General features: G+C 39.1%; 1 protein-coding gene across 4 annotated transcripts in view; it reads left to right on the forward strand.

Annotated features, from left to right (window-relative positions):
• Positions 1-23,920, forward strand: part of LOC137324798 (prominin-1-A-like) — a 168,329-nt gene that overhangs the window by 142,057 nt on the left and 2,352 nt on the right. For 2 of the 4 annotated variants that reach the window (XR_010963722.1, XR_010963723.1), the window contains 6 exons: positions 621-701; positions 839-907; positions 3,564-3,653; positions 3,776-3,891; positions 9,186-9,285; positions 19,403-19,447. Coding sequence is in view for 2 of the 4 variants with exons in the window: in XM_067989519.1 (XP_067845620.1) it covers positions 621-701; positions 839-907; positions 3,564-3,653; positions 3,776-3,891; positions 19,403-19,424 (378 nt within the window). In the remaining 2 variants the exon portion in view is untranslated. Of the gene's footprint in view, positions 1-620; positions 702-838; positions 908-3,563; positions 3,654-3,775; positions 3,896-9,185; positions 9,286-19,402; positions 19,448-23,920 lie in introns of those variants that run through there. The other 2 variants (XM_067989519.1, XM_067989528.1) reach the window with 2 other exon arrangements.

A 23,920-nucleotide genomic window follows, 5' to 3' on the forward strand; every position in this document is an offset into this window, starting at 1 on the left:
CTTGAAGTGTTGTGCAGTATGGCTGAAGAAATGTAACTATTTTACCCAGTGTAATGAGTGGGTTGTCTCACCGTTATCATGGTTTTAAATTGGTGTATTTTTTACTTTATTATTATAGGGTATTCAAGTAAGTCCCTCCTCTTCTCCCCCCCCCCCCCCCCCCCAACTTTTTGTATTTTAATTCCCTATTACTCTTTTGCTTTGCCAGACACCTGGAGTGAAGAAGGTGGGTGCAGAACCTGCTACCAGGCTGCTGCCAGTGCTGCTTGTAACCAAATGAAGCCAGAGGCAGGCCAGGTGTGATTCCTACCGTCCCCCCCCCCCCCCCCCCCGACCAGGTTTTCTTTCAGCATCCTGGGAGTTGTTAACAGTCTCTGCTTTACAGTTTCCCACTCGACGTGGCCCAGGTCGAGAAGTGAGCAGAAAGAGACTCAAGCTTCAAGCCACTCCTGTTGTTTGCCACTGAGCACCAGAATCACTATGCCGCCCTAAAATTGGCTCTTACCTTCCCTGCTTGGTGAAAATTCTCATAAGTATAGTAATGAATAGTTTAGGAGTTCTTGCAGCATGGAGGTTCATAGTTCACTGCAAGACTCTGAATTCCTGTTACTTTTCCACAGGTAAAAGTAGAAGGTGCAATTAATGATGTCGAAGCTGCTCAGCACCTAATCAACAACAATGGCACCCACATTGTAAAGCAGGTAATATGCTCTTGCCCTTTATTCATAATATGCCATCTTTAGTGTATAAAATATGTTCCATGCAATGCAAACAACCAACGTGCTTAATCTGCTTCAAATTACCGTTGGCATTTTCTAAAATGCATTTTTCTCCCCAGGAAACCCATCATTACATCAAAACTCTAGCTAGTTACTTTAATGAATATTTGGAGTGGACCAAAGACGCTGTGAGTATTGTCATGCCTGTGTTGCATTTAAGGAAGTTTCGTCTTTCAAATACGTTTTTGCCAGATTTATTTTGTTGGCTTCTCATCAGTTAGTGTAATATTAACCAAATGTTTTAAAATACTGAAATGTTTGTGTGAGGCAGGTTAGAGGAAGGTTATTCAGATTCATTGGAGGTGATTGTAAAACAGAGCCGGGAAGAGGGCGGGGGGGTCAAATTGAGGTCGGGAAACCCATTAGTACGGGTTTGCCGGACGTCCTTACGATTTTGACGTACGGACGCCTTTTATTTTTTTTGTCGGTTTCCTGTCCAACTGACCGGCTGATTGACAGGCTGGTCTCAGTCGGACGGGAGACCAGCCAGGGAGAGGATGCCTTCCGGTAAGTCTTCAGGTAAGTCTTTATTTGTATGGATGGGGGGTGGGTGGGCATAGGATGGCATGTGGATCGCGAGTCATGGGGGATGGGATTGGGGGTTGTCTGGATCGGGGGTCTGCGATCGTTGAGGGGGAGGGTCGAAGGGTCGGGGGTCCGCGATCGGGGAGGGGAGGGGGGCCGCGCATGTAGGCTTGTTGGGCCTGGGGAAAGCACTCCTGCTCCTCCTGGCCCACAAGCCGTGCCTCTAGACACCTACTTGTTAGTCTCAGGCCTTTCCACCTCCTTTCACGAGGTGTAAAACAGAAGGCCCGGGAATCCCGGCCCCCCGGGGTTGAAATAGGGAATTGGAGAAAAATGGAGACCTGAAGCCTCCTTCAAAGGTTTTTAAGGCCCGATCCACCTCCGGGGAGCGGGTTGGTCGCCTGCCCCTCATCCAGCCCAGGTGAAAACCGGAAATGGGCAGGCTGAGGGCAGGTCTGAAATGGTGGCAATTTTCAATGCCCTACTGCCCCCAACCCACCTGTTTTTTAATTTGAAAATTGAGCCCATTATCTCATAAACCTATTTATTCATATGGACTTTTCTTCTCTCCCCTCCCTATAATTTCTTCTTTTTGTCTTTATTCATCTCTTGTTTCTGTCATTTGATTGATATGCTTCTCACTTTTATTGTTTTTATTTGTTCCATCCTTCTATTTTCATTGTTATTTCCACTTACAGCTTCTGCTTCCAAATGTTTTCGATGAAACCATTCTGGGGAATATTTAAAGCAAGCCTTCTGAGATCCCAATACCCACAAATAGTTGCAAACTTTAAAAAAAAATTTCCATCACATTCTCCTTATGCTCCCCTTACGTCATTGCTATGAGGGAGTGGATAGATGACTTGGTTCCTTGTTGACCTTACTTCAGCTGCCCACAACCTGCTTCTACTAGGCCTGTTTTCGGGCCTGAAATGGAAGTCATGTACATAATACGCGCTCCAACCGGGAGATCCAAAGCTTCAGGCCTCATTAACATCTGGGTGAGCTACTGGCACCTGTTGTGCCTCCACAGGCAGCTCACCCACTTTATACAGGTGAATGTCGAGCCACTTGCCTCGCCGGCAGCGGCCTGAAGGTAAGTTTGGTGGGGGGGTGGTGGCGGGGAGGTGATCGGGAGTACTGTAGAGTCAGGGGAGCACTCTTCCTCCTAGCGCCACAAGAACGATTTTTTAAAGTTTTTAAAAAAAAACCTCACCTTTTGTTGGTGGCTGCCTCTTAGGCTGCAGCGGCTTCTGCTTCGCTCATTGGAATCCAATTTCTGCCAGGGAGCCTAAAACAGGCGTTAGGCCCCTCATTTACATATGCCTGTTTTAGGCGACTGCCAGGGACGCCTGAAAAGTGGCCCGACCTAATATCTGATTGCAAGTTATAGGTCTCCAAAATTGGCCCTCGTGTCCATTTTACGCTAAGAAAGCGGGCATGTGTGCCAATTTCTGTCCCCTCATCTTCAAATCCCTCCACAGCCTTGCCCACCCTATCTCCCCAAGTCGTGCTATCCCTCCCAGACCCTTTGGTCTTCTGACGGTCCTCCATTGGTGGCAGGGTTCCAGTTACCCATGTCCTACTGTCTGAAACTCCTTCCTTAAATCCCTCCACCTCTTTCTCTCTCACACCTTATAACTCAAACCTTGTCACTACTCCTAAGCTCACTTCTGGTTTGATGTTCCATTTCTTTTATTGCTTTGTAAGGTGCCTTGGGATTTTTTTTTAATGTTATAAAGGTTCTTCATTAGTACAAGTTGTTGTCGTCCACCTCCATCTCTGCCTCTGCCTCCACCTGTCATCATATGCAGCCCCTAGGTGCACACTCTTATTTTTAAAAATTCATTGTCGGGGTATGGGCGGCGCTAGCAAGGTTGGCATTTATTGCCCAACCCTAGTTGCCCTTGAGAAGGTGGTGGTGAGCTGCTGCCTTGAACCACTGCAGTCTGTGTGGTGAAGATTCTCCCCCAGTGCTTTAGGTAGGGAATTCTAGGATTTTGACCCAGCGACACTTAAAAAATGTGTTCAAGTCAGGATGTTGTGTGGTGCCTTTTTCTCTCCCTTCTCCTCCCATCTCTACCAAGCACTGAGAAGGTATGTTGGCTTTCTTTGCAACTCCCTGTAATGAGCGAGGCCATTTATACAAAAACAAAGTCAAATTAACTAACATTAAACAGCTATCGATTTTTTTTTTAGTTAGGAAAAGTGGGATTCTGTTTTCTCAAGAAATAAAATATGTTCTCTTTAATTTTGCAGGTGAACAATGAGGTTGCTGCCTGTAAGCCGGTTGCTAATGCGGTGGATACATTTGATATGATACTGTGCGGTTTTATAGTGGATTCCCTGGTAAAAAAAATTCTACTAATTGTATGACACATACTGCTTTTCTTTGAGTAATATTTGGTCATGCTTTTGACTATCTTGGAATAACTGGTTTCTGTATTTTCTTTCATCATTGCTTTCTTTAGAATGGTTTTTGGTTTGGCCTTGGATGCTGTACAGTATTTTTAATTCCAAGTATTATAATTGCTGTGAAACTTGCCAAATTCTATCGACGGATGGATACAGAGGATGTATACGACGAGTGAGTAGATTTAAAAAAAAGTCTCTACTAATTTCCTAATGTTCCTACTGTTTTTGAATGTTTTTAAAACACAAGGAATTGTTAACTCCTATTTATAGTTGGGAATTGTTCTGATAATATTGGCCTTTTCTATTCTTGTAGCATTTCTAAATAAAATTGATTTTGCAGATAATTCTTGATTTCGGTCTGGAGTTGAATGAATGAATGAATGGCAGGGCTAGGGGAAAAAAAATCCACAAATCATACCTGTCCCTTGTACAAGAAACAAAACCCTCTCTCCAAATTTAAATTACCTGTCCTAGAAGCAATTTCACAACAAGTAAGGCAAAATCTGAGCAGCTGTTCTCCTATCTTGGTTGTTTCTTGTGCTAGTTTCATAAATTGGGTAACATAGGCCAAACATACTTGTCCAAGTGACAGCTGACGATAGAATATCTCTTTTGATTTGTTTTTTCTTTCTTTCCTTGTGTTGGGCAAAAATAGTCTTGCTAGGCATATTAGTATTCTTATCCCAACTGGTACTTGATTCTTTATAGTCTTGTGTTTCTCCAAGGGTTTCATCTGTTGCCTCTTTGTAAATAATTTAGAGAGCTAATTTGAATCATCAATTGATTTACTGATTGTTAGTATCTAAATCCTATATATTCCTTTTCTCCTCTACAGTTCCTCTGTCTCAGGGACTTGGCATTTTACTTTGTGATAACCATTGATACCCTTTCCACTTTCTTTAAGTTATGCTTTTTTTTGGCAATCGTTGCTGCTTTTCGTCAGGGGTCTAATGCACATTGCACTTGGAAAAATGTTGTCACACCTTATTTGTGTTTTCAATTTTAATTTCTATTCTGCCATAAAGCCACCACGTGTATTTTTTCTGTAATAAACTTTACATTAAATGTTAAACTGTGTAGATTTGATGTAAATAGTTTAGCACCACACAAAATTTGCACATTGATGTGCTCAGCAAAAATATAAGCGCTGCTTTAATATTTTTTGTGCATATTAACAATATTCCCATTTCTTGTATTTCTATAGGTTTGAGAATATCCCCATGAAAACGTAGGCATTTGTTTCATACTGATGCACCTTGGGGGTTAAGTTTGTAATCCTGACAAAATAATAGGTTGTAAACTGAGTTATGCCTATAGTGTTATATGGAAACCTGGTGGGGAAATACAGCTGTGTATTTGAACAGAATAATTTGAATTGCACTTAAATATATAACACTTAACGAGCACAATCTTCAGGGGAAAAGGAATAGGACAAAAGTATTGTGAAATGCACTTAGAGACACTTCAATCGTTGGCATAAATGCTTTGACTTCTTATTTTTGCCTGCAAAATAGATTAAGCTGCATATATATGTTAACTGCTTTTTATTATAAAATAGCCTCCATATGCTTTGATGCAGTGTATTTAGTGTCTATTTAGATATCTTTTAGTATAGGGTAACATTGCAGATCTAGAAATTGAATTTTTTTTTTGTTTTGAGATGAATGTGAAACATTTGTAGCAATGCAGACATATTTCATTTTCCATTATACATCATGCAGTTTTTTTTTAAAAATCGACATTGAAATCCCAAGCTTTTATTTTTTTTCCCCTATGCATATTGTATAATCTTTTTATTGCAGTTTGGAAAATGGTAGTAATGGTTATCATAATGGGTATTCACATGATATTCAAAGTCCAGTGTTGATAAGGTAAACGGCCTTAGGTAGAGTGTATCTATGCATGTTACTTTTTGGTATTTTTTAAGGTATTGATTTTTGACTATAATTAATGAAAGTGCATCCCTCCTTAAGCTAAATGCTGAAAAGCCTCTAACTTTTGCATGCTTCTATAAAACTAATCAGCATGAGTAAGGTGTGTGTAAATTTATAGATATAATAAACTGATCTCTCAATTTAGTGTGCTCCACAGCAAATGGAAATGTTTGATTTTATTAAGGCATGGCATGAATATAATAACTTTAGGCTGTGCAGGAATGTTTGACCATTGCCCAATATCCAAAAACATTTTTTAAAATGATTTTTTAAGAGTAATTTTATAAACTAATATATTTAGTTTTTCATTATGAAAAGATTATGAATTTCTTCAATATTTTTGATCCATAATTTCATGAAAATAATTTAAATGTCAGAAGGGTTGCCGCACGGTCATTGCTTTGGATTAGGTTGTATGTTTGCATTTTATGTAGAAGGCTGACTCATTTTAGTGTATCTATGGGAGGAGTAGTATAAATTTTAAAAATGGATATCCATATAATAATTTGTTCTTCTCCACAAACAATGTGTAATCCTAATGCCTCTAGGAGATGTTTTCAAGATACATCCCTTGGAGAGCACATCCTGCACCTTTCTCATTCTCATGCACTCTATCATCTCCGTATCACCATTCTAGTTCCTTTTCTGTCATTGGCATCACTTACATTTGCAGTGTTTGTGCAATGATGCTCGTCGTAGTGTAGCATCAGTTCATTTCACTAACTCCTAGTCAGAGTTTTTTTTCCCCCCCAAATTTTCTCTATTTTCTCCTGAAGGTGCTGACTCACGTCTGGGACAGTTCTATAGATGCCTTCGGGTGCCCGCTAGTATCTCCTCCAAGTTGCCATTCTTAAGATGTGAACCTAGATAGTAAGTGTCAGCAGGCACATCCCTCCATGAAGAAGATATCACAGCCAAATCCAATCCTGCCTTTACCCAACTTCAGCACATACCTTTGTAGCAGGGGTCACTTGATGGCAATCAGGTCCCTGGCTGATTTCCCCCCCCCCCCCCCCCCAAAATTAAAAAAACAGCCACATGTGATGCTTAGCATCCTCCTAGAGTTGCAGTCCAAAGACAGCCTAGTTAATATATCACTGCAAACCAGTATTGTTCATGTGGCATGATGGCAGGGTATATGCTTGGAAAATCAATTGCAGACAGATAATTAACCAATTATCAATATATGAAAAAAGAGAGGATGTACCAAAGCGCGTTACAGCTTTCCTAAGTTCTTATAAAGTACTTTTGAAATGTCATCAGTGTTGCAAACGCAGTGGCCAATTTGCACGCAGCAAAGTCCCACAAACAGCGATGAATTAAACGATCAGATCATCTGTTTTAGGTGTTGATTGAGAGATACAGGTTGGCTAGGACATTAGGAGAACTCCCCTTGAATAGTGCCATTTTCTTCAAATTATTCATATACTGTATCCCAAAATGTTATTTTCTGAAAGAAATCTATCCAATTTGCATTTGAATGAATCAATACTAATTGCTTCCACCATCTCGCTAGGGAGTCTATTCCATAGATTGACCACTCGTTCACTGAAATATTGTTTCCGCAGATTAGCTTTGAATTTACCTCCCTTCAAGTGAAGACCCTGTCCTCTGGTTCTTCTGTTCTGGACAAGGTGAAATAGCTTGTCATGGTCGACATTATACAGTCCCTTTAGAATCGTAAAAACAGCAAACAGATCACCTCTCAACTTTCTCTTTTCTCATAAGAACATGCCCAATTTAAATAATCGTTCCTCATAATCCAATCCCTCCATTCCCTCAGACATTCTGATTGCTCTCTTCTGTATCCTTTCAATAGCTGAATACCTTCTCTTCCTCTTCATCATCCTCCCCAAGAGCTAACTAGTCCAGAAAAGTAATTTCCTCGTGGTGGGGCAACAGGGTTCAAGTGCTGTCTTACAGAATCAGGGCAGCAAGAGAATCTCAACAAAAAAAATCCTGGATGAAGATGGTTTATTGATCACAACCTTGTAAGGACTGCCCATTATTAAGTAAGTCTGAACAAGTAAATCCTTAACAACCTCTAGTGTCAAAATAATGGATAAAACTTGTTCTGCCAAAAGATAGGGATCAACACGTGACGTGTATGAGGGAAACCATCAGTTCCTGTGCCATTCATTTCAGCGATCCTTTATCTGGCAAATTCAGTATGTAGGCCTCTAAATAAGGTGTGGGAAAGAGGGAGGTTGTGATTTACTAAAAATACAGGCACCCTTAAACTTGTGAGCTGTACTGGCTTCAGATCAATACACATGGTTTGTGGAGCAGATTTTTATTTGAAGAATGAGAATTACTGTAAGACTGAGTAAGTCATTGTTTTGATGCATCAATTTTTCAATGTTGCATGCTGGATAGCAGGAATAAATGTTTGGGTAAATCAGGCTCTGGAGAACTGGACCTTCAGGTCTGTGATTTTAAGGGCACAGCGCACAAGTCTAAGTGGATTTATTTTTATCTGTGCTCTTGGTGTTGAAGCAGAGATAAGAATTGCTGCTATTTTGCCTGTTACACATTTCAACGTTAGTGAAACGGCTCGAAGATTTTACACATGCTGATAAATTCTGAAATTTGCACAGACGCTTCAAAAGGCTGCACGACCATTTTGCTACTAACTGTTGTGGGCCACGGTTATGCATTTAAAAAAAAAACTATAAAATTAATTACCACTGTTGCTGTGGTTCAGGACAAATGACATAACTACAAAGCTTTAGATTTGTTAGGGAAAATGGCAGGATGTGTATCATGCTTGAATCGTGTCTCTTTTTGCCTAAATATTTTTATTAAAGGGATGTGCAGAACCAAATCAAAAAAAAAGGAAACTGAAAAAATATGGGTATTTGATTATGGCCCAATTCACGCGATGCTGGGTTCAGAATATGGTTTGGGCTTAATTCTTTCTGCATAGTTATCTGAAGTTGCAAAATGGAGCAGCCTGTCTAAACCAATGCATGTGTACGCAGAACCAAGGGGGAAATCGCAGTCAAAATTGAGTTAATTGCCTTGTATATTTAGAAGCTTTACATGAACTAATCATCATTAGGCATGTTATGTCAACCCTACTGTGTAAAGTGGTGATTGTTCATTTCAGAGAATGAGTGATTGCAAACATGTTTTATGTGTGATTTGAATAGTTAGGTAGTGCAGTTTAACGTATGTTAACACCAATAAGCTATATTCATTTTCTTACTGCATTTGAGTGTGCATGCTAAGGTTATTTTCATGAGATTTACAGTGCTTGAAATTTTACCTCAGCTTAGTAATATTTTAAATGCTGTTCAGAGGCACGCAAATATTTGTATAAATACAACCCATATGTTTGAGAACTAAAGTACTTTTCACTTCTCAAGATTGTGACTTCTATTTGAATAAAGAGCAGGATAATTTTCAAGCAACAGATGCATGTTTTTTATTTTAAATGGAATGGTTTCAGTCCAAAGTTTAACAAATTGTTGCTGTTTGTTTAATGCAAATATTTTTTGCTTAATTGATTGAGGTTTTTTCACATCAATAGCACTCCTCCATATGATACTTTGACCAGATTCCCCAGAGCTTCAGCTCCTCCAAAGCTTGCTGGTTGGTGAGACACTCCTGTCTTTGCTGGGGTTGTTAAGGTACTAGATATACTACATTTTCCTCTTTTTAAATTGTTGTGGGACAGCATCACATAGGAAGAAAAAAAGATCTTGCACATCTAGCGCCTTTCACGATCTCAGGACGCTTTACAACCAATGAAGTACTTTTGAAGTGTAGACACTGTTGTGATGTAGAAAATGAGGCAACCAATTAGTGCACAGCAAGCTCCCACAAACAGCAATGTGATAATGACTGGATAATTTTTTTTAGTGATGTTGATTGAGGGATAAATATTGGCCAGGATGATGGCAATAATTCCCCGGTTCCTCTTTGATATAGTGCCATGGAATCTTTTGCGTCTGCTTGAGAGGACAGTTAGGGTTCGGCTTAATGTCTCATCCGAAAGACGGCCCCTTCGACAGTGCAGCACTCCCTCAGTTCTGCACTGGAGTGTCAGCCTAGATTTTTGTGCTCTAGTCTTTGGAGTGGAACTTGAACCCACAACCTTATGACTCAGGCAAGAGTCATGGCTGACATGAGGATTGGAATATTAATTCATTGTCATGATATCAGCAGCAAGCCCAATAATCAAAAATGACTTGATTTGAGGAATTATAGCTCTATTCATCTTGAGACATAGGCACAGGAGTAGGCCATTCAACCCCTCCAGCCTGTCCATCATTCAGTTCAATCATGGCTGACCTGTGCCTTATCTCCATTCACCTGCCTTTGATCCATGTCCCTTGATACCCTTACCTAATAAAAATCTGTTGATCTCAGTCTTAAAAATTTCAATCGAACCCAGCATCCACAGCCTTCTGGGGGAGAGAATTCCACGTTTCCATTACCCTTTGTGTGAAAAAATGCTTCCTGATTTCACTCCTGAAGGGCCTAGCTCTAATTTTAAGATTGTGCCCCTTGTTCTGGATTCCCCCACCAGAGGAAATAGCTTTTCTGTATTTACTCTATCAAATCCTTCTTTCATTTTAAACACGTCAATTAGACCATCCCTCAACCTTCTAAACTCAAGGGAATACAATCCAAGTTTATGCAACCTGTCCTCACATTTTAAGGCCAAAGTAAAAAATAGAAAAAAAAGCTGATTGCTGGGGATGAGACTGGAACTAGGGAAAATAAACTGGAAAAATTTACAGATAAACAAAGAAATAGAGCAGCAGTGGGAAACATTTAAAACAGTGATCAATAGAGTCGAGGAGAAATATATCCCACTAAAAAGCAAGAAAAAACTAGCCAGTAATGATGCACCATGGATGAATTTTTTAAAAAAGGGGGCAAAATTGAAACTAAAGTAAAAGACACACACTAAGCACATAGACGACAAAGGAGAGGATGACAAAAGGGAATACAAAAAAGTTAGGAAAGAAGTTTAAAAAAGAACAATTAGGAAGACAAAGAGGAACTAGGAAATAAATAATCAAGGAATAGAAAGATTGAAAATAGGAGCAGGAGTAGGCCATTCGGCCCTTCGAGCCTGCTCCAACATTCAATATGATCATGGCTGATCCTCTATATCTCAATATCATTCCCGCTCGCTCCCTATACCCGTTGATGCCTTTTGTGTCTAGAAATCTATCTAGTGCCTTCTTAAATATATTCAGTGACTTGGCCTCCTCAGCCTTCTGTGGTAGAGAATTCCACAGGTTCATCATCCTCTGAATGAAGAAATTTCTCCTCATCTCAGTCCTAAATGTCCTACCCCGTATCCTGAGACTGTGACCCCTCGTTCTGGACCCCCTAGCCATGGGGAACATCCTCCCTGCATCCAGTCTGTCTAGCCCTGTCAGAATTTTATACGTTTCAATGAGATCCCCTATCATTCATCTGAACTCGAGTGAATACAGGCCAAGTCGACCCAATCTCTCCTCATATGACAGTCCTGCCATCCCAGGAATCAGTCTGGTGAACCTTCGCTGCATTTCCTCTATGGCAAGTATATCCTTTCTTAGGGAAGGAGACCAAAACTGCACACAATACTCCAGGTGTGGTCTCACCAAGGTCCTGTATAACTGCAGTAAGATATCCTTGCTCCTGCACTCAAATCCTCTTGCAATGAAGGCCAACATACCATTTACCTTCGTAACTGCTTGCTGCACCTGCTTGTTTGCTTTCAGTGACTGGTGTACAAGGACACGCAGGTCCCTTTGTACATCAACATTCCCCGATCTATCACCATTTAAAAAAGTACTCTGCCTTTCTGTTTTTCCTTTCGAAGTGGATAACTTCACATTTATCCACATTATACTGCATCTGCTATGTATTTGCCCACTCACTCAACTTGTCTAAATCGCCTTGAGGCCTCTTTGCCTCCTCCTCACAACTCACGATCCCATCTAGTTTTGTGCCGTCAGCAAACTTGAAAATATTACATTTGGTTCCCTCATCCAAATCGTTGATATATATTGTGAATAGCTGGGGCCCAAGCACTGATCCCTGTGGTACCCCACTAGTCACTGCCTGCCACCCCGAAAAAGACCCATTTGTTCCTACTCTCTGTTTCCTGTCTGTTAACCAATTTTCAATCCATGCCAGTATATTACCCCCAACCCCATGTGATTTAATTTTGCACACTAACCTCTTGTGTGGGACCTTATTAAAGACCTTCTGAAAATCCAAATAAACCACATCCACTGGTTCTCCCTCATCTATTCTACCAGTTACATCCTCAGAAAAAACCCCAGTAGGTTTGTCAAACACTATTTCCCTTTCATAAATCCATGTTGACTTTGTCTAATCCCGTTGATATTTTCTAAATATCTTGTTATCACATCCTTTATAATAGACTCTAGCAATTTCCCTACTACTGATGTTAGGCTAACCAGTCTGTAGTTCCCTGTTTTCTCTTTTTTTTAAATAGTGGGGTTACATTTGCCACCCTCCAATCTGCGGGAACTGTTCCATAATCTATAGAATTTTGGAAGATGACAACTAATGCATCCACTGTTTCCATGGCTACTTCTTTTAGTACTCTGGGATGCAGATTATCAGGCCCTGGGGATTTATCGGCTTTCAGTCCCATTAATTTCTCTAGCACCTTTTTTACTAATACTAATTTCCTTCAATTCCTCCTTCTCACTAGTCCCTTGGTTCCCTAGCATTTCTGGGAAGTTATTTGTGTCCTCTTCTGTGAAGACAGAACCAAAGTATTTGTTTAATTGCTCTGCCATTTCCCTGTTCCCCATTATAAATTCACCCATTTCTGACAGTAAGGGACCTACATTTGTCTTCACTAATCTTTTTTTTTACATGCTTGTAGAAGCTTTTACAGTCCACTTTTGTGTTCCTTGCAAGTTTACTCTCATACTCTCTTTTTCCCCTCTTAATCGATCTCTTGGTTCTTTTTTGCTGAATTCTAAACTGCTCCCAATCCTCAGGCTTGCTACTTTTTCTGGCAACTTTATATGACTCCTCTTTGGATCTAATACTATCCTTAATTTCTTTTGTTAGCCATGGTTGGTCCGCTTTTCCTTTTGTGTTTTTGCGCCAGAAAGGAATGTATAATTGTTGCAATTCATGCATTCATTCCTTAAATGTTAGCCATTGCCTATCCACCGTCATGCCTTATAACGATACTTCCCAATCTATCATAGCCAACTCACTCCTCATACCTTCATAGTTTCCTTTGTTTAGATTTAGGACCCTAGTTTCGGATTGGACTACTTCACTTTCCATCTTAATGAAGAATTCTATCATGTTATGATCACTCTTCCCTAAAGGACCCTGCACAACAAGATTATTAATTAACCCCTAAAAAGAAATAGTAAAGTATCCTACAGACACATGAATAATAAAAGAAAAATCCAGCTAAAGATAGGGTCACTAAGGGATACGTATGATAAACTCACAGGTTATGATAGCAAAATGGCAGATATATTAAATAATTACTTGGCTTCGGTATTTATTAGGGAGACTAACAAGGTGGGCATGACATTAGAAGAGATCAAAAGATATAAAAACATTTAAGATAGAAAGGGGGGAAGATAATAAACTAATCAAACTTAGTGAGGACAAAACCCCTGGTCCAGATGGATTGCATCCTCTAATATTAAAAGAAGTTAGGGAGGAGATAGCAGAACCACTATTACACACATATATATATATATATAAATTCATTAGAAAAGGGAATAATGCCAGACGACTGGCAGACAGCTAATGTTGTTGTTATTATATTTAAGAAGGGAAATAGAACCAGTCCAGGCAATTATAGACCAATTAGCATAACGTCGGTGGTAGAAAAGATAATGGAATCCTTACGCAAAGATGTAATAGAATAACATCTAAAGAATGAAAGTATAATAAAGAATAGTCAGCACGGATTTCAAAAGGGAAGTTCATGCTTGACCAACCTTATTGAATTCTTTGAAGAAGTAATAGAAGGGGCAGACAAGGGTAATGCAGTAGTTATAATGTATTTGGATTTTCAAAAAGCCTTCGATAAGGTACTGCATAGTAGACTCATGACTAAGGTCAGAGCATGTGGGGTCAGGGGACAAAACAGAAATCAGAGTAGGGATTAAAGGTAGTTACTCAGACTGGCAAAAGGTGGGAAGCGGCGTTTCACAAGGATCGGTGCTGGGACCGCTATTGTTCACCATTTACATAAACGATTTGAAGTCGGGAATTGGAAATACAATTTCAAAATTTGCGGATGACACCAAATTGGGGGTATAGTTAATACTGAGGAGGACTATGACAAAATGCAGGAAGACATTAATAAATGTGCAGAATGGGCATTTAATTCGCAAATGAATTTCAATATAGATAGGTGGGAGGTATTACATTTTGGTAGGAAGAATAAGGGGGCCATATACTGCTTGGATAATAGTCTAAATGGGGTAGAGAGGCAGATATTCAAAGGCTGTTTTTTTTTAAAAAAGCGAACCGAGCACTGGGGTTCATTTCTAGAGGGATAGAATTGAAAAGCAGAGAAGTTATGTTAAAATTATATAGAACCTTGGTTAGACCACGCTTGGAGTACTGTGAACTGTTCTGGTCTCCATATTATAAAGAGGATATAGAGGCACTGAAGAAGGTGCAAAAGAGATTTACTAGGATGATGCCAGAAATGAGAGATTATACCTATCAGGAAAGATAGAGCAGGCTGGGGCTCTTTTCTCTAGAAAAGAGAAGACTGGGGGGTAATCTGAAAGAGGCCTTTAAGGTTATGAAAGGGTTTGATAGGGTAGATGTAGAGAAGATGTTTCCACCTGCGGGGGAGACCAGAACTAAGGGCCATAAATATAACACAGCCACTGATAAATCCAATAGGGAATGTAGGAGAAACTTCTTTACCCAGAGAATGGTTAGAATGTGGAACTCACTACCACAAGGAGTAGTTGAGGTGACAAGCATAGATGCATTTAAGGGGAAGCTAGATGAACATATGAGGGAGAAAGGAATAGAAGGATATGCTGATAGGGTTAGATGAAGTAAGGAGGGATGGAGGCTCGTGTGGAGCATAAACACCAGCATGGACCTGTTGGGCCAAATGGCCTGTTTCTGTGCTGTACATTATATGTAGTTCTTTGTAAACCCTGAAAGCCCTGATATCATTCTGGTGAATCTGCGCTCCAAAGCCAGTATATTTTGCCTGAGGTGCGGTGCTCAAAGCTGAATGCAGTACTTCAGATGGGGTCTGACCAAGCCTCTGTACAACTGAAGCATAACTTCCTCCTCTCTGTCTTCCTGCCCCTTGAGATAAAGGCCATCATTCCTTTAGTCTTTTTGATTGTTTTGTGTACCTGGACACACACATCCCTTTGCTCCTCCACAGTTTTTCGTCTCTTACCATTAAGAAAATATTCCGAATTTCCTTTCTTGGATCCAAAGTGGATGACCTTGCACTTCCCCACATTGAACTCCATCTGCCACAGTTTTGCCCACTCACTTAATCTGTATATGTCCCTTTGTAACTTCCTTTTCCCATCCACACAACTTACTGTGCCTCCTAATTTAGTAACATCTCCAAACATGGATATACAACTCTCTCTTCATTCATCCAAGTCATTGATATATAACCCTAATGCAGTACACTCCCTTTATCCTTGCGCTCAAATTCTGCGCATTCATTTTTGCTAATAATCTCTTGTGCGGAATTTCATTAAATGCCTTCTGAAAGTCCTTCTGGACAACATCCATAGACATTCCCCTGTTCATCTTGTTGGTGACCTCCTCATAAAATTCAACTGGATTAGTCAGACAAGACCTACCTTTCACAAATCCATGCTGACTCTCTTTGATGAGCTCATACTAATTCAAATGCTCAGTCACTCTGTCCCTGCTAATAGATTCCAGTAACTGCCTCACAATTAACATTAAACTGGCAGGTCTGTGATCCCTCCTGTCTTAAATAATGGGAATGGCATTTGCACAGGAGATCAACTAGTTTAAGATAAATACTCAGCTGGAAATTTGTTTTAAATGATACAGGTTTTGGGAAACTTTGGAAAAAAAAGCAACTCTTTCTCTCCCTCCCCGCGCGCAGAACTGATCATCCGGTACCTCCCAAAGTGCGCCACAGGAAATCCTGAAAACCACATTGCTGGCCACCTGTAGGTTCAACACTTGTAGAAAATCAAACAGCTGTTTCAATTGAGCACTGCACCTAAGCAAGAATTTTGCAACTATAATAATGAAATTGCAGCTTTGTTTTTCTGACAATGATGAGAATTGTCATTTTGAATATTTTGGTAGACTTTTATTTCTGGATAATTGATAAAATTTGTGAAAAAAAATCATCTTTTTCTTTTGATGCATTTCAAAGAGAGGCCCATGCACTTCAAGCCTACTATTTCCACAGCCATGTACAATCTACTCCATCATGATCATGACCTCTACCTCACCTATTAAATCTCCTGAAGGAAAATTCTACATAAATAATTCTAATCCCCAAGAATAAGAAGCCAGAGATGCAATATAGTTATCTATCCTTGCATTTTGACTATTCAACTCTAGTATACTATCCTCCATAGACAACATTCCCTCTCTTTTCTTCCTCTGCCACATCCCAGCAGAACCAGAACTATCCCCAGGGATAGGGCGGGGGAGTGAGACTTGCTGGATTGCTCTTGCATAGAGCTGGCACGGACTCGATGGGCCGAATGGCCTCCTTCCGTGCTGTAACCTTTTTATGATTCCATCATGTCCCATGGTAAACTTAATATAAGTCTAAACCTAACCTTATACCTGTAACTCTCCAAACCTGGTCCCAACCAGACATTTTTGAAGGAATTAACTTCAGGTAGGAGTCTGTTCCACATATACAGTACTCTAATGGGAATAGGGGAGGAAAGGAAAGGAATCTTTTAGTATCATTTCAGGTTTATTAATTTTAAATCTGCCTTCCAGTTTTGTGCTCACAGGTTAAGTTGACTCGCCTGCTTATGTAAAGGCCTGGATTATGACTTACCAAAGTCATTTTTTCTGCAATAAAAATGAGTTAGGTATATCTTAAGCCCTTATTCATTTTTAAATTTTGCATGTGAAACTTTATCTCACTCTTCATGAAAATCAAAATAAATTCCATCCGCTGGCCTACCCTCATCACTCATTTTAGTTATCTCCTCCAGGAACTCCCAATAGTTTTGAAGCATAATCTAATGCAGAAGTATACTATTTTTTTATGGCTTACATGCTTTTATGGTAAAAAATGATAGTGTTCTGTTAAAGTATTTTACCCATTATTGATTATCTATCAGACTGGCCTAATTCCCCATTTTATGTCCTGCTTCTCCTTTGAACATTGATTTAGCGTTCGCTATACTCCAATTGTCAAGTACATCCCTTGTTTTTAAGGGAGTTTCTAAATGTTAAGTGGAGCCTCTCGTATTTTCATGATTCTGCAGTGTATCTCATCTGGTCATGTAGACTTTTTATGTTTTAAATTGTTCCGTGACACATGATTTATTGACCTCTAGAAATGTAATAGCTTGCTGAGTCAATTTCTCTGGATCTAAAAATAGTCTTCATAAATATTAAGAATTTATTGGATATTTGCCATTTCCTGCTTTCCACCATTATATTTCTACCCAGCTTACCTCCTTAAAGGAAGTGTTTGACCTTGGAAATAACCTTCATAGATGTACAGTGTTCCTTCAATTGGTTCTGCAAAACACCTACAGTTTCTCAAGTGTAAATGGCTGAGTATTTGTTTATATTTGCAATTCAACAAATTGCTAAAAAAAGAAGGATTTCTGAATGATATTGAAGAGTCTGTGGTTGCTCTGGAAAATCTGCTGTTGAGAATTGATAAACTTCAGAGGTACCTTTTCTGATGGGTGCCATTGGGAGTCCATTTGACTGAAGAAATGCCATCAGAAAGCAGTTAGTAAATTATAGGTACCAATAAACTGCTGCCTTCTCTCCACTTTAGTTCATCAGCACAAACCTGTTGCAGATGCTGGCCTATCTCACGTTTTACAAAAGTAATTCCATTAATTGTAGTATTTGAGCAATAGTTTGTAATGGCTGCTTTTGGTGATCTAAATCTGATTTGGGACGATTGTATTTTTAATTATGAAACAGAATGCTGACGGTGCGTATTTACTGTATTTATATAGCACCTTATTATGTCCTTAAGGTATCTCAAAGAGCATCATGTCCAGTGAATTACTTTTTGAAGTGTAATCACTGTTAAATAGGCAAATGTGGCAGCCAGTTTGTGCGCAGCAAGGTCCCACAAATAGCAAATGAGGTAATTGACCCATTAATCTGTTTTTGGTGGTGGTTGAGGGAGGAGTGCTGGCCAGGACACCAAGAAGATAGGAATAATTTTAAGTTATCCTAGTATCCTCCTTCCTCCTTCCCCAAAGCCTGACTTCTATGGAGGTACGATTAATAGGCTGAACAGCGATAACCCTCCAGCACTTCATCAATTCTTTGAGAGATCCTGGATAAAGTGAGCATTTGCAGATTATTTTGTTTCAGGGGAGAATTGCAGTTTAGTACGATTAAGTCCTCACCTGGCATCCACGAGCTTTCTGGCAGGGATCACTACAAAGGAAAGGCATGCAGAAACGACAGCTGTTTCTTTTCTTTACCCCACCACAACCCCAGGCCCAGGGTCACTAAGGCCAACAGGAGTGTTCCATAATGTTGACCTGGCTGGTCCACATCAGAAGCATAAAGAAAGGATGCCCAAGTCTGGATGAAAAGCTAGCACTAGAGAATGGGTGTTTGGTAGGCAAGAACCAAAGTAAAATTAATGATTTGGTTATTGAGGTAGAATGAAAATGGACAAAGTCCTGATTGAAAGAGTGGATGGAGTATGGATTAAAGATGGCTGCCAAGGCAATGGCGTCATGACAGTAGAAAATGTGTTCCTATCAAGATTTCTGATGTTTTGGCCTGTCGTTGAATAGATGGAATGAGTAAATGGCTATCTTTCACAGCAAAATTGCCAAGACACAGAATTGGATCACAGTGACCCTGTACATTGTATCAAATGATTTCAACTCTAATTTGTAAATTGTGCCTAATAAAATGGATAGTCACCTTATATTTCACTTAATGCCTCTGCACCATTATTACTTCCTCCTCAGGATCTTGAAATGTCTAAAACCAATAAGAAAGTGTTGTAAAGGAAAACTAAATTTTGTAATTTATCATTATGAATTACACAGTAATTTGTTTCATTTTTAAATGAACAGCCAGCAGTTGCCTGAGACAGAAACACTAAATATGCCTACAATGTTCCCCTACCTTGTATAAAGAATCAGTCCCTACACCCTATCCAGCAGTGTTGACTTCTGTGTACCGTATCACCTTGTAGGTTCCTCTTGGTTGTGGGGGGAGATGGGATTGCTTGCATTTCAAAACTGTAAAATGTGTTCTGCTATGTAGACTGAGGCAGTTTGTTGTATTCAAATCAGTTGTATTAATACAAATGTTTAACTCAAATCATATTTAATATCTTGTATTGCAAAGCTGTTACTGCAGATAAATATGTAGTAATGTGAAAGAAATATTAATTTGACCACTTTAAGGTTAGACCTTAATGGATAGGTCATTTCTAAAGAAACCCTTCACTAAACTGGATAAGATTTATTTTCACGAAAATTAAATGGAATAGCTGCAATACTGAAATTCAGTCACAAATGAATGTGTGTTAACCTTTTGCATTTCTGTCTAAAATTGTAGCAGTATAATGGAATACTGGTAGATGAACTGGGCAGCTTCTTGAAGGTAGGTTTCTTAAAACTTCTTACTCATTTTGATTTGTATAGAATTAAACTATTGGTTTCAACGCAATGTTTGGATTCAATTTGTCTGTCTTCGTACACAAATAAATGAGGATAGTTGAAGAATATGATCAAGGTGAAGAAAGGAATTTAATGGCTGAATATATATATATTTTCTTTTGGAGTACAAACTTGATTTTTTTTATACATTTAATATAATTCTTCGTCCAGCACTTTGTGTGAAATACTGTGAGTTGGACCATTTTTTCAACGCTTTTGCTTTCAAAATTCCATGGTGTTGCTTACAGATTTCCACCTTTAGGAAATTATCGCCACCTTACTGGTAATGGTCTACTCTACAACAATTTTGTATTGAGCAAATCCCTCTGAATCAACTGAATTGAAGATTTTATTTTAACCAGTAAAGGCCAAAAACCCATGACCCTTGTAATCTCATCATCTTTCTTTCCTCCCATTCTCAGTATGCACAATTCCTAGCTCAGAAGGAGATGATAACTTTCTAAGACTCTGACCATGATTTCTTTAAGGTTATACTCTACCCCAGATTTGTTAAATAGTGTGCTGAGAGCTGATTCATGAATTCCAGCCTTGAAATAAAAATGAGCTTTGTCTAATCCCCATCACAGTTGACATATACTAACTAAACTCTTTTATCACGTGCCATCTTCAGCAGGATTCAAGATTTTCCTCTTGAGGTGGTAGAAATGTTTTTTTCCCCTAAATTTTAAGAGTCCTTCGCTTTGAGATGCATTACTGATTTAATGTTCTGTTAGGACAAGTCCTCTGCAGTCTGTGCCAAACAAGGATAGGACAAGGCTGGTTCAGGTAAAAGCTTGAGAATCCATTTTAGCAAGGTTCCTATGAAAATAAATTACCATAGTGAGGTAGAAAGGGAGAAACCAAAACTAATCTTCTAGCTTATTTCATGCATTTTATTGCAGACTACCTATTCACAAAAGGAATCTTTAAAATCTGTCTTTAACCAGTTTTGTTTTAGTATGGTGAGAATTCTGTTAACAGCATCTTACAACCTGATACTTTCAGTTGGTTGACCTCAAAAAAGTGAATCGTTGTCATTTGAACAATATTTAAACATAGAACTCCAATGTTTTTCTTGAATTTAAAAATCCATGTTTGTGTACATTTTGATGATGCACAGAGCTTATCATAGTTTCTGACTTTAATACTTTTCAGATGTTATTAACTCAACTTTGTGATCTAGTGGAAAACAACATGTATTGAGGATCTCATGCATGGAATGAAACTTTCCATTATATACATTGATGGTATCGATTCTTATCCAAAGAGCACACAAGTAGTAGTCCCCGTGGGCCTAGAAGCAAATGATTGTGTCACATGCTTGCATTTTTGATATGACTAAATTGGTGGATAAAAGTTATCCGGCAGATCTAATTTACTTGCATTTTTAGAAAGCTCTTGAGATTTTTAAAGAAACCTGAGGCTTATGGAATTAATATTAAATTGATAGTTGGGCAATAGCAAATTGATAGTGAGGATGAAGTTCTGTATATGGGCCATTGGCTTATGGTGTCCTGGAGGTGTGAGTTAGGGGCTTCTGCTGTTCACAATATTCATACAGTAACTTGATGGAGAATATGTCTTGTAATATAAAAAGCATTGTTAAATATGTGACTAGGTGAAAAACATAAAGGGGATGAACTTCTTTCAAAAAAGATTTGGAGCTGTTAAGCAGGTGGTTAAAGAATGGTAGCTGGATTTAATGTGGATAAACGTACAATAAAACATTTTAGAAAAGGAAATATGTATGCAAGTAAAGAGCAAAGATGGAAAAATTAAAAGGATTTGGGTGTCACCAACCATGGTTATCAAAAACTAGAACACATCACAAGAGCATTTGACTGTAACTTGAAACATTGTTCAAATTGTACGTAGATCACTGATTACTGATCAGAGTACTGTTGCTTCCTGTACAGATGATATTTATGCTACATACAGGCCTAGTGATCAGCTGTGAGATTTGTTCTCTAGGAATATTCACCTGGAATTTTTTCGGTCGTTCTCACGATCGGCCATCATAACTTTTTAGCATTGTATTGGGGGTTTCACATTAATGTGTTGAAGGTGTTTGGAGAAGAGTGCTGAGAATAATTTCAGAACTTGGAACTTAAGCTTTAAAGTGACTCTTGCAGAACTGAATTTATTTTAATTGCAGGAAAGACCCTTAAAATGCAGATAGCACAGGAAATGTAGATTAGAGCAGGCTTAACAGATCTCGAGCAAGATTAGAGATTGGAAGAATGTTTATATTTCCTCATCTGTGTTGATAAGTGGAACACACTTGCATCAATAGTAGCTGATACCTTGACTAATTTCTTCAAAAAAAAATAGCTGTTAAATAATTAGAAATTAGAAGTCATTTAGCATACATTTGGATGGACATGGTCTCACACTCCACAGAGCATGGTTTCTGTGCTGTCAGGTTGGGAGGAAGGCTGTTTCCTGTGGTGGGCAGCAAGCCAAGAGTGGAGATCTGGGAATGGGTGTATTATCTGCAGCTTCATTTGATCATCTTTTGAGGTAAGGGAGTATTTATGCATTATTTCTCTCAGACCATTAAATAGAAAGATAGGATTCATGAAGGGCAAACTGTACATTGTGGAACAAGTGGCTTAATGAGTCAAATAGCTAAGAAATCAGTAACTGTCCAATACTAATGAAACTAAATTGTAAATCTCTTTAAAAGCCATCCAAAAGAGTTTCAACCATGGTCTGTTCCCATTGCTAATTTGAAATTAAAATTTCCTTTCATTTAGCAGATTAGCAGCAGCAGAATTATAGTTTTTTAAAATTCGTTCATGGGATGTGGGCGTCGCTGGCGAGGCCGGCATTTTTTTTATTGCCCATCCCCAATGGCCCTTGAGAAGGTGGTGGTGAGCCGCCGCCTTGAACCGCTGCAGTCCGTGTGGTGAAGGTTCTCCCACAGTGCTGTTAGGAAGGGAGTTCCAGGATTTTGGCCCAGCGACGATGAAGGAACGGTGATATATTTCCAAGTCGGGATGGTGTGTGACTTGGAGGGGAATGTGCAGGTGGTGTTGTTCCCATGTACCTGCTGCTCTTGTCCTTCTAGGTGGTAGAGGTCGCAGGTTTGGGAGGTGCTGTCGCAGATGCCTTGTCGTATTCCAAATTAAGGCCGATCAGTCCTTTCAAACTGACTTTGTCCTGTTCAGTGGCTTGGTTATTTTCTCCCACTTGTTACTTTTCTTTATTTTTCTCATTAAATATGTCTCTAAATTATTTCACTGATGCTAATTGGTAAAATGAGAAAAATGCTCCAGGACATAAGTATATATTGGACCTGAGCATTCATTGAAATAGCCACTGTACTTTCCTGCACACCAAAAATGCAACTTAATTTCCATAATAGCTCTTCACGTGAAGATACAATTAATGACAGTTGCACCCAAGGCAGGTTTTGCATTCTATCAAACATACTCATTCTATTTTCGTTTCGTTAATCAGTAAATCACAGGCTTTTAAGTATAAATAAATAGATATAAGTTGCACGATTCATCAAAATGTTCAGCTGTTGTCTAAAAGCGCAGTCGCTAATGGCTGAGCTTGGCAGTGCAGCAATTGTACTGCAAACAATAAATGGCAAAGGATTGGATGTTATTTATGAAAACTGCAGAAATAGCCAGCCAAATTTCAACAGTCAAGTGCAGTACGTAACTAAAGGTGATCCTTCATTTCTGGAACACAATGCTCTTGAGCTGCTGGTATGTAGTAATTTTATCTGAAGGATAACAGGCAAAGAATAAGATAAGATTAGAAGTTTTGGGAGATTTACTGCTTTTGTGGGGGAGCTGCAAGGAGAAACGTTGCAGAACTTTCCTCAGAACATTAACTGAGTTGCAGAGTCTGTAGGAACACCAATTATACACGATCTGTGGCAAGAATAGGCTTCATGTTTTTTCTTATCCCATATTCGTTAAGCTATGTTCGCTACAACATTTGACACTCGGTGTCAGTGTGTGAGATCCTGGATGACTTTATTGGCTTGTGATGAGCAGAATACAGCTTTCACCACAAGTTTTGAAAATTAGCCTGTGTTTGAATGAGAATAAGTTTTTAAAGAGAAGTTAGATATTACTTGTTTAATTTTGAAATATATCATTTTCATAAAACAGCTTTCATGTTTCATAGGAATGATATAGCATCACATTTTAATTGCTGGAGTAATTTTTCCTTTGAAAATTTAAGAAAGTTCAAAAATTCTAAAGCTGCATCACACAGTAGCCGACTTATTAACACTGCCTCCTCTTCTGGAACCATAAAGGAATATAGCAAACCACTAAAACCAATTATTTTATGTTGGTCCTGTGCTTAATTAAGGAGCTATATACAAGACGCATAATGAGCAATAGTGGATACAATTTTATAATCCCATTTGGGACTTTAGGCGTCGGTTATTGTC

The sequence above is a fragment of the Heptranchias perlo genome, chromosome 1 (genome assembly GCF_035084215.1).
Source record: "Heptranchias perlo isolate sHepPer1 chromosome 1, sHepPer1.hap1, whole genome shotgun sequence".
Taxonomy (NCBI): domain Eukaryota; kingdom Metazoa; phylum Chordata; class Chondrichthyes; order Hexanchiformes; family Hexanchidae; genus Heptranchias; species Heptranchias perlo.